We start from the raw sequence: 10,595 nt of genomic DNA, 5'->3' as shown, positions 1-10,595 counted from the left end.
GTGATAAAGAAGTGTTGATGTAATAAGCACCTCTGTCCCAGGGAGCTGAACTCTATCTGACCTGCTGAACTTGTCAACGCTCTTTCCAATTATGAATAATCACAGTGAGTCACCAACAGCCATGCTAATGACGCCATTAGCATGGCTTATTTGGCCCTCATACGACTCCACAGCAGGGGCCCCGGGGCCAGCAGACGCAGTGCAAACGCACTTTGAGGAATTAACACTCCCATTGACTTTCATTGACTTTTCAAACACTCTATAAGCTCATTGATTCTAAACGACCTTGGTCCTCAGAGCAAATAGCTGCCCATTGCATTTAAAGTGCATTCTCACTGTGGTGACTTTCATTTGAGATCAAACCCTTAAAAAAAGAAAACGTCAGGAAAAACGTTTAAAAAGTTTAATCAACTTAAAAGCGGAACATCCACTGGGGTGAATGAAGAGAGACAACATTGACCTACCATTTTGATAATTGGTTACATGGGGATATTTTCCCTATGGTTAGATATCTGTAGTAAAATCTATGTAAAAACATAGAGCTAGAGCTTGAGATAACATGTAGCAAAAGTTTCATTAATTAGTCTGCCAAGAAATTAAAGGAAAGCATATTTGTGATAAAAAAAATTCTCCCTAAAACACTTTATTACCATACTTTCACAGGGGTATTTTAAATCTTTAAACATAGACCAAACCTTGGCAAGCAGACCAGATTTTGTTCTCTCCTTTCATTTCTGTGGTTTCTCTGTTCCTCCAGCCTCCGCCCCTCACCTCTCTCCTGCACTGTTCATGGCAACTAAGTGGTTTGGTGTATAAAAGTGTTGCCTTTAATAACACTACTTATGTAGCTATAACAATGATTTACTCTCGGCCATGTTCAGGCCTGACGGTCTAATTGAAAGCAAGTTAGTTTCAAAGTCTTTCAACACTGTGTTGTAAATTCACTACAATGGTCACAAATTTAGAGGAAAATGGTCTTGGCCATGCAAAGTTTTGTCTCCACTGGGTGATGGTGAACAATGGAGGGAAGCAGACACTCTTTAGAATGAGCAGAGGAGGCAAAGTTCAGAGAAGTTCATTCACATCGTTCGAGGGCTGGACTCGCGGGGATAGGATGGCCGGACATAAAGGTGTCAGCTGCAATTTACTATTACAATTTGGCCATTAAGCTGAAACTCTTATCAACGGTGACTTACAATACGTACAACGGTTCAGTATTTGTGGATCCAATAATCACAAGTAGCACAGTAATAAACAAGGGCCAGGGACAACAGTACAATGTAAAGAAGTGGCCGTGCAGAGGAGGGAGGCGGGATGTAAATCAGAAAGAGAAACAACATGAGAAAGAGGCCAAAGCACATCTGCCAGTGAAGCTGCCATTAGGCTGCACAAACACTCTCATTTAGCCAGCACATAAAAACGTTATGTGACAAATACATGCAGTCAAAAAGATCATGTTGCTGATACTGAAACAAATCCGCTGTAATCCATTTGTTTAAACTTGCAGGTTACTTAGAGAAACTGTTGGTTGTTGCGATAAATGAAAACAGCATTCTCCTTTAGGATTTGAGGGAAACTATTTTCCTCACAGATTGCCGATCTCTGTTGCTAAAGATGTGGTGAATGTGGTGAATCGAAGCTAAATTACATGGTTAGGTTTATTTAAAAACAATCATAACCTGGAATAAAACATGTTTCCCTCAAATGTAACGACAGTACAGTTTTGTTGGTACGGGCTGGTTTAATAGTCTTACCTTATATGTTTTCCTGCATTGTTACAGGAGTCATTGTATTGGTTGCTTCACGATGTTTTCCCACTTACTGTTAAACAGTTAAATATTCCTAGTGATTATGGTCAGACGACAAGTGATATTGTGTCAGGATTGATCCCATAGCTGTGCAAGACACATCTTAGTGATAATCAAAAGTATGTAATGAAAAAGAATCCTCATAAAATCTCTCAAAATTGCATTTTTAAGATCGGTTTCGATCAATAAGTTCTACAGCTAATAATGTAATACTTTTAAGTGTTCATATGGCAAAGTCTCCCTCTTTATTGTCAAATATAATACCATTTGTTCTAGCTCCACTGGTCTTTTCAGACTCAGAATTTTAGCTCACATACCTCAAAAAAAAATGTGTGCTGCATCATCAATAATTATCAGTGAGTTTATTGTGAAGATCCAACTCTTGTACTATTTTGGAATAATAATAACTTTGGGTTGCAGTTATTGGTTCTTTGCATTTTTAAAGACAAAATGAATCTTCAACTTGGCTTGTTTTAAGCACCGACATTCCTATTTAAACACCCAGAACTCACAGCAATCCACTTGTTGCCTTAATGTATGAACCTTATCTCTGACCCCACAGTGAAAATGCCCCCATGCTACCGGCCCACCACCACGCTTCCTCTGCCGTTCTTTAGTGGTGCAGTGCCCTGAAAGTGAACTGATCAGATTGAACTCTTGTTCACCCTGTCTGCTCATCTGCCAGGGTCATCAGCCCTCTGCTCGGCCTCCTTCTATGGATTCCAGATTTCTCTCCTATTTTCCTTTTCTCCACAATTTATTGATTCTGTAAGGATGATGGAATGTCTGTGAGTGTGTGTGAGGGCCACCCACCCTCTGTGTCCACAAAGTAAATACATTAACTGTCATCAGCTAATTTTACCTGGGGTTTTCAAATAAACCATCTTTATCTAGTCATGTTCAAACATAGATACAGTAACTAACGACTTCATTAAAGCTTTTGTTTTAATTAAATTATCTCTACTAATTAGTGTTTGTGCTTGCAGTTTAATATAAGTACCGCAGTATTTCTCTTTAGCTCAGATAGCCTACTTCAGAGTTCAGGCTTTCTACTAAAACCAGTACATAAGGTTTTAAATCATACCAAATGCAATATGTGTTTTCTTCCTAAGAATAATATTAGAAGATTGATATACTGCATCTCATGTCTGTGTGATAAGTATGGATAAGGAGCCACGACTCAGTTAGCCTAGCTTAGCATAAAGACTGGATGGAGAGCTAGCAGATGGATGCAGCAGAATAAGATATTAGTTTTCCATGTCTTCTTTCTTGTCAAAATCTGGTGTCAAATCACCCACAAAGCAACGTGACAACCGACAGTTCAGAGATCCTGGAGCGCTACGCTAACAGCAGCTAACGTAGCCTTACAAAGCAACCCTTTTTTTTGCAGAATTGTGGTTATATACCATTATACACCTAACCTGATAAGTCAACCACGTTTGGAGGGAAACACATTGTCTTCTCGATTACCGCTGCAGATTTATATTGAAAAAAGCTTATGGTGACTTTTGGTTTCACACCAGAACAGAAGCCTCCTGGGTGAAAGTCCCGTCTTTATTTCAAATGTATTTGTGATACTTGAAAAATGTAGGCCGTTTAACTGGGAATGTGACTATAAAGTTTTGTTGTATGGGAACCTAATTTCTTAAGAGACAGATCAGGTTCAACCCAGAAGTTTGGTAAGCTCACTTCTTTATAACTTTACAGAACACACCTGTTGATAAGTTAGCTTTAGCAGTGTCCGGCTAGCTCCCTTTTCTGCGTCCAGTCTTTATGCTAAGTAAGGCTAACCTTACTCCAGCTGTCCACTTTGATTAGTGTCAACGTTTTCTGCTCACTCACAAATAAAAGACACGTTGTGTACATATTGTGTTTTTACATTAAACTGTAGCCCTTAGATTAAAAGACAAACACCAAGATTCTCCGCAAAACAATTTTATTAAATAAAAAGTCCATACAAGTCACTTAAATAAGTTGAGGTAAGATACAAAAGTTATATAAACAAACTCTACATTATTATGTACAAAATCCTATCGATACACCTCTGAGCTGATTAAAGTGTTCCATGTCTGTGTATAGTGCATCTTGTTTAGTTTGTCAAACAAAACATATATATATATATATATATATATATATATATATATATATATATATATATATATATATATATATATATATATATATATATATATATATATATATTATATCAATTTATACAAATCCACTGTAATAACATCATAGTATAAAATATGTTCTGAAGTCATCTACAATATGTACAATTCATGTTATTAAAAAGAGAAATCATCAACACAAGTCCATAAGACCAGAATTACAAACATATTTTGGTTGAAGTGTAAATGTAGCAGTTTCTTTCCAAAAAATCCCAAAGTAGCTTTGATTTAAAAAAACAAATGATTTGATGCTTTTGGGAAACCCTTACTCTAAACTGATTTTAGGAAAAACAACCCCCTCAAAATCTTTTTTGATTTTTTATGCATAGCTGCTAAACTTTGTTGGCAGATTGTCCACAGGGTACACAGTAGGTCCTGTTTTCATGGTGGGGGGCCCGTTTAAAAGGGTCCAGTGACACTTGGTGACCACCTCTACGAGGAAGATCTTCAGCAGGACTTTAGCAAACTCTTTGCCCACACACATCCTGGAGCCCCCACCGAACGGGATGTACTGGAATCTGGAGGAGTCGGCGGAAGGTTTGGAGATAAAGCGCTCCGGCTGGAAGTCCTCCTTGTTGGGGAAGCACTCCGCCACATCGTGGGTGTCACAGATGCTGTAGATAACGTTCCAGCCTTTGGGAATTTGGAAACCCTGAAAGGATGAGGGCAGATGATCAGTAAGCAGGCCGATTGATTCATTTGTGTATCTTCAAGCTGCCACTTCTTAACAGATCTAGTAAATAGTTGTAAACTTACATTGAGTTCAAAGGTCTTGAGGGCCACTCTGAAGCCTCCAGGAACAGGAGGGTTGATCCTCAGAGTCTCCTTAATCACACAGCCGGTGTATTTCAACTGCTCCAACGACTCAAGGTCCAGACTGTGGAGGTCTATCCCCTGCTCCTCCTGAACACAGAGACACAAAGGCATGTTAGAAGGATGGTACTAACCAAAGTTTAGTGATACATGTTGAGGAATGGGATAGAGCTGTCTACTAACATACTATGTCACAGCCGATATTAACAGGCATTTTCCCTCAAATGGCTCAAAAGATGTTTGAGGACACTTTAGGATATTCCTCTTACTAAATCATGATCTTCCCTAGCAACTAGAGTTTAGATGTAAGACATGGATTTCGTTTGCTGAAGAAGACCATACACTTGCGCTGAAAGTTCATGAAAAGTTAGTATCTGAACTTAAAATCCAAAACCTTTCGGTAAATTACCAGTTTTCAAGATCAATAATTAACTCCTGCTTAATTATTAAATGTGATTAAGTATTGCAATATTTTATAACGTGTCTAAATTGCCACTATTTAAAGTGTTGGAAAAACAAGCTTAATATTTTCCGTTGTATTTACCTTCTCCATTAGTTCCTGCCTCAGTTTATCCACAACCTCAGGGTTCAGGCCCAGGAACATGACCAGGGAGGTGGCCGTGCTGGCGGTGGTCTCGTGGCCCCCAAAGAGCAGCTCTGTGGCAGACTCCTTGATGGCCTGGAAATAAATAAGGTAGACGAACAGAATTAATTCAAGCCCTAACCATTGAAATGGATGGTGAGAAGGACAGGAGACACAGTCAGGTATTTTGACGTGGTAGATGTGATGATCACCTGCATGCTGAGCGGCTCCCCGCTCTTCTTGCTGCTGTCGATCAGCTGCTGAAGGGCGTCTTGGTGTTTTGACTCTTTGTTTGAGTCCTGCATCTTCTTCTTGATGTTCTCCTCTATCTTGGAGTGGATGAAGTTCCTCGCCTTCAGACCCTGGAGGACAGCAAAAAGAAACACAACGTAAGAATATGACATAGACAGACACTTATTTAATATGTTAATATCTTACGACTGTAGGAACAGAACCAGAGTTTTCAAATGTTTAAACCCATTTAACAAAATCAGTTTTCATTACACAGCTGTTTTTCCTCCATACATTCATTAGTTATTCTGTATTTACTTGCTTGAGTTTTAGAATTCTGCAAATGTGCTATCATGTGTTGACTGTTAAACATAGTACAAAATATAAATGTAATAGTTATGGTCCAACTTTTCATAAATTACTTACAATGCTTAACTTTACCAATAGTAATGCATGTTTCATTGTTCATTTTCAAATTAAATCTATGTCTTTACAGATTTAAAGTGAGGGTAGGGCAAGGATGTGTCTGTCTCTTACCCGGTACAGTCCGCTGAATGGCACGTCGATGGGCAGAGAGAACAGGTTCTTTATCATTTCCTCGAAAGCTTCCACCAGCTGCTGCTCGTCCGTCTTGATCTGCTCTGGCTCGAAGCCCAGCAGGATCCTCATGGCGATGCGGAACATCAGCCGCTTCATCTCCGGGTAGACCAGCACGCAGGGGTCCTTCTCCGTCCACTCCTTCACGGCCGCCCGCACCTCCTCCTGTATGACGGGGATGTAGAGCTCCAGAGCCTCTCTGGAGAAAGCCCGCATGATGGCCTGGAGAAGAGAGGGTGAGGTGTTAATGAAAGCAAATATCCAACCATGTGGTATTATTCAGCCACATTTCTGAGCAATGACTGACAAGTCTTGGGCAATATGCTTAAACAGCAGATATGAAGAAGATCTTATTATGTTGTCTAAGTGTAATGCAAACTTCTCCTTATAGACTCATCCGTCAAAAAATGCTTAGAACAAGTAAAAAATCTGCCATTATTCCTTAAGATACAAAAAGAGCAGATCTACTTAAAACAAGCATTTTTTCAACACAAATGAGATTTTTCTTAACTGTATTAATCTTGGTTCGTTTTGTAGGCTTTACTATATATAAACACAGTGGCCAATTTAAAGATAAAAACTTAGTGGACTTCTCCTGGTGGGAGAACTGCAGAAGCAGATGTTTGAACCTTTTCCCAGGAAATACGATTTTTAGTATCCAATTATCACAAGTGCTTAATATCAGACTATTGATCATACAATGTTAACAATCGCAGCAATTATGTGAGCTGCTGTGTTTTTTCTTATATAAATTAAGCAAGATCAAGCATGAGGAAAACAAATATGAAGGATATTTTTCTTCTACATTCACTCAGACACTGAAGCTTCACATTTCATTAGAAAATAAGTGAGGATGGTTTTAAATGAATTCCTCACGCACCTTTTTCTTGCTCTTGTGCAGGGCTCCGTGCACGTTGGACAGAGTGTCCGAGCCCAGGATGGTGCGCACAGATGCGGGCCACTGCGCGGACACGAGCTTGTTCTCCCCCAGCAGAATCTGCCTGACGTTGTCCGCTCCGGTCACGCGCACCGTGGGGTTCCCGAAGAGGTGTGTCCGGTAGATGTAGCCGTACTTCTGCCGCTTCATCCGCAGGAACTTCCTCCTCTGCACAGACAAACAATATTATCATATCTGACTACACACTGATACAACAAATACACACACACTGATTCATCTCTGAAGTTATACAAAATAAATTAAAAAAACTAAATAATAAATACAAATGTCAGTTAAATAGATCTTTAAAATGATACTGTGCTTGTTTTACTTAGTTTTACTGTTGATTTGTATTTATTTGCTGTTTGTATTTGTATGCTTTATTATTATATTTCTAACTCATGTGCAATGCCTTGTTAAGTACATCTTTAATCTAATTAATCAACAATACTGGGATGACAAACTAATTTAAAAGCTGAATTAATCCGTTATGGTACCCAATGTTTAACTCTGCCATGAAATAATACGTTTTTAACAGACAAAAGTAAATGTAAAAAAGTTGAACACGAGTTTCTACTGTGTATAGAGCATCCTTATCCACGCGTGCATGTGATAGTAGTAGTACCGGGCCATGGTTTACCTGCAGGATGAGCTGCAGCGTCTCTCCGATGAAAGGTAAGCCCATGGAGCCGGGGGGCAGCGGGCTGCAGCAGCTCGGGTCTCGGCCCCGGATCATGTACACCTCCCACAGCTTGAGCGCCACCAGGAACAGCAGCACGGGAAGCACGATGGTGCACAGGAAGGTGGCAAGCAGCGTGTTCAGGGCCATGGTGAGTCTGGTGTTGCGTTCAGGTGACGCTCTGTCAGCTCTGGAGCCGCAGCTGCTCCTCCTGCGCTTTTATAGGCTGCCAGGACTGCAGGCAGCCTGCTACCTTCTCCTCCCTCAGATAAATTAGTTCACTCAAAGTTCATCTTTAATTGTGGGTGTCGCTGGGACCCGCCCCCCCCCCCGGCCTGTCCTGGCTGCCTTGCCTCGCCATTTGTTCGGGGGCGGCATCCTTAATCCCTACCTCCTGTTGAACGCAGACAATCCGCGGCGGATTTCACTGAGAAAAGGTGATGATTCCCTGCGAGACAATGGATCGCGTCCCAAGACGCCTTTGTTGGCAATAAGGCAGTAGTTTACACACTCATTACCTTGGCTAAGCCCCGCTTGTGGGATCAGTAATTAATGCCTGCAGGGCAGCCTACATTCAGGAGCAGAATGCTTTTAAGCAGCACATTTTCAGCCCAAATGGAAAAGAGGCTCCAAGTGGAAGAATGTCTTAATCCTTCTCCCCGTGGCACCATTCAGCGCAAAACCGACTTTTTCTTTAATTCTGCGGCAGCTCATTGTACAGGCGGCGCTGCTGCGTCCTCCGCGATTTGTCGGTATAACAATGAGAGATGAAATGATGATTAACACTCTGAATCTGCTGCCCTCTGCCTGACTCCAGCTTCTATCAGTCAACTCTGCCTAATCTGCAAGACTTTGAACTGCTCTGTGTGTAACCGTGCGTGCGTGTGTGAGTGTGTGTTTGTTATAAAAATGATATCTCTCAGCGGGTTCAAACTTGGGTCAGGAGAGACAGGCGGGGGGATGCGCGCACACGCACGCAAGGTTATCCCCGGGCTACGCCGCATGAAAAGTAAACACACCGAGCAGAGAAGGCGCTCATCTGCCGAGCCACCAAATCCTGACTCTGCGTTTGGCCTCTTGTTTTTTTACGACCTGCCATAACGACAGGACGTGTGTCTATGTGTGTGTGTGTGTGTGTGTGTGTGTGTGTGTGTGTGTGTGTGTGTGTGTGTGTGTGTGTGTGTGTGTGTGTGTGTGTGTGTGTGTGTGTGTGTGTGTGTGTGTGTGTGTGTGTGTGTGTGTGTGTGTGTGTGTGTGTGTGTGGCAGGTTATCGGTCAGTCAGAGAGACAGTTTGGCTGCTGCTTTTACAACAACACATTACATGGTTGGATCTGTCTGTTCTGGCTGACTGTGTACGTTTTTAAAGAGGTCGCCCCGAGGTTCACCCCGGTAGGAGCTAACACACACCCACCCACCCACCCACACACACACACACACACACACACACACACACACACACACACACACACACACACACACACACACACACACACACACACACACACACACACACACACACACACACACACAGAGAGAGAGAGAGAGAGAGAGAGAGAGAGAGAGAGAGAGAGAGAGAGAGAGAGAGAGAGAGAGAGAGAGAGAGAGAGAGAGAGAGAGAGAGAGAGAGAGAGAGAGAAAAAGCCTTGGCATATCATGGATCTCCTCCATGGCTTGGATTCCATGACTTTGACTTTTTTTCGACTTTGTATGGAAGCAAGCGAAAGAAAAAATAATTTCTCATTTCCAAAATCCAATCAATATTGTTTTCTCTCCTGTGTTTTTAATTGAAAAACAGGTGTTTAAAAGGTTTTGCTATGATAAATAGGTTATTTATTAAAAGTCACATCTGAAAACCGGTTTAAAAAGTTTTGCCCGGATCATTTCACAGGGGAAAAAGGTTTCAGTGTTTTCAGAAAGGGATCTTTATCAAGTAACATGACCACGGGATATTGCTGGGATTTTTCCACTGAGAATTGCGTTGCCAGTAAATCCAGCCATTTAGATTTTATTGTATCCTGTTGAGCAATATTGTCGTTTTAGTGAGGGTCAAGGTGATCCACAAGGTGGTATTTGTGCAGTGACCAACTTAGTGATTGGTATATTATTATGTTGGTCAAAAACATTTTGGGTTGGGATGCAAGGTAAATATAAAAAAAACATTTCCCCCCTGTTAATTACATAATGATATGGGCAAAACCTTTCTTTCACCCATTAAACGCATGTCTCCCCTTTGATGGGTGATTTTTTTAAGAATGTATTATTCTAGCCATTTTTTCCCACCTGTCCTTAAGTCATACATTTTTATTTTTTTTCGATCAGTCTTCGAAATGGATCAGTTTTATTTGTTTACTCACCGCTCAGGGCTTCAGCGCTATTTAACTACTTCTAGCCCAACAGTAAAAAACTATGCTTCACAGCTCCAACTAGGGGTGGGCGATATGACGATATATTATCTTCGTGACGATATTAGGTCTCCACGATATGCTTTTTCAGAGATATCGTATCTATCGTGATAAAAAAAAATCTTTTTTTGAAAAAGAATACATTAGATTTTTTTTTTTTTTTTTTAAAACTATAAAAAAAGAAAACTGATTTGAAAGGACATGCTCTAAAGCTGTGTAGTCAGGATTCAGGCAGTATTGCACTTTATTTATTGTCTTGTTTCTTTCTGTTGGCTTATATTGTATTTTATCAATAAGGTATTTATATAGTTTTTCCCTTCAGTTATGCTAAAGTCTTTTATTGCACTTCAAGTCTAAAGTTTACATTTTAATT

The 10,595-nt window shown here is 40.7% G+C and overlaps 1 protein-coding gene across 1 annotated transcript; it reads right to left on the bottom strand.

Annotated features, from left to right (window-relative positions):
* Window positions 1–4,017: 4,017 nt before the first annotated feature.
* On the bottom strand, window positions 4,018–8,763 carry cyp26a1 (cytochrome P450, family 26, subfamily A, polypeptide 1). Its single transcript, XM_079656804.1, has 7 exons — window positions 7,781–8,763; window positions 7,084–7,308; window positions 6,144–6,425; window positions 5,588–5,737; window positions 5,337–5,471; window positions 4,736–4,882; window positions 4,018–4,631 (listed from the first exon to the last, which is right to left on the bottom strand). Exons 1-7 carry the CDS (start codon window positions 7,967–7,969, stop codon window positions 4,299–4,301), a joined length of 1,461 nt encoding a protein of 486 aa, XP_079512930.1. The 5' UTR covers window positions 7,970–8,763; the 3' UTR covers window positions 4,018–4,298.
* Window positions 8,764–10,595: the final 1,832 nt, after the last annotated feature.

This window comes from Notothenia rossii (assembly GCF_949606895.1).
Source record: "Notothenia rossii genome assembly, chromosome: 11".
Taxonomy (NCBI): domain Eukaryota; kingdom Metazoa; phylum Chordata; class Actinopteri; order Perciformes; family Nototheniidae; genus Notothenia; species Notothenia rossii.
This window is presented reverse-complemented; position numbering and strand designations above follow the sequence as displayed.

What these genes read in the sequence shown, in the direction of transcription:
- cyp26a1 (XM_079656804.1), bottom strand. Translation starts at nt 7,969, where the DNA reads ATGGCCCTGAACACGCTGCTTGCCACCTTCCTGTGCACCATCGTGCTT. An exon ending in CATTCAGCGGACTGTACCGG is followed by an intron (nt 5,738 to 6,143) that starts GTAAGAGACAGA and finishes GCTGTCCTCCAG; the next exon opens with GGTCTGAAGGCGAGGAACTT. An exon ending in GGGAGCCGCTCAGCATGCAG is followed by an intron (nt 5,472 to 5,587) that starts GTGATCATCACA and finishes ATTTATTTCCAG; the next exon opens with GCCATCAAGGAGTCTGCCAC.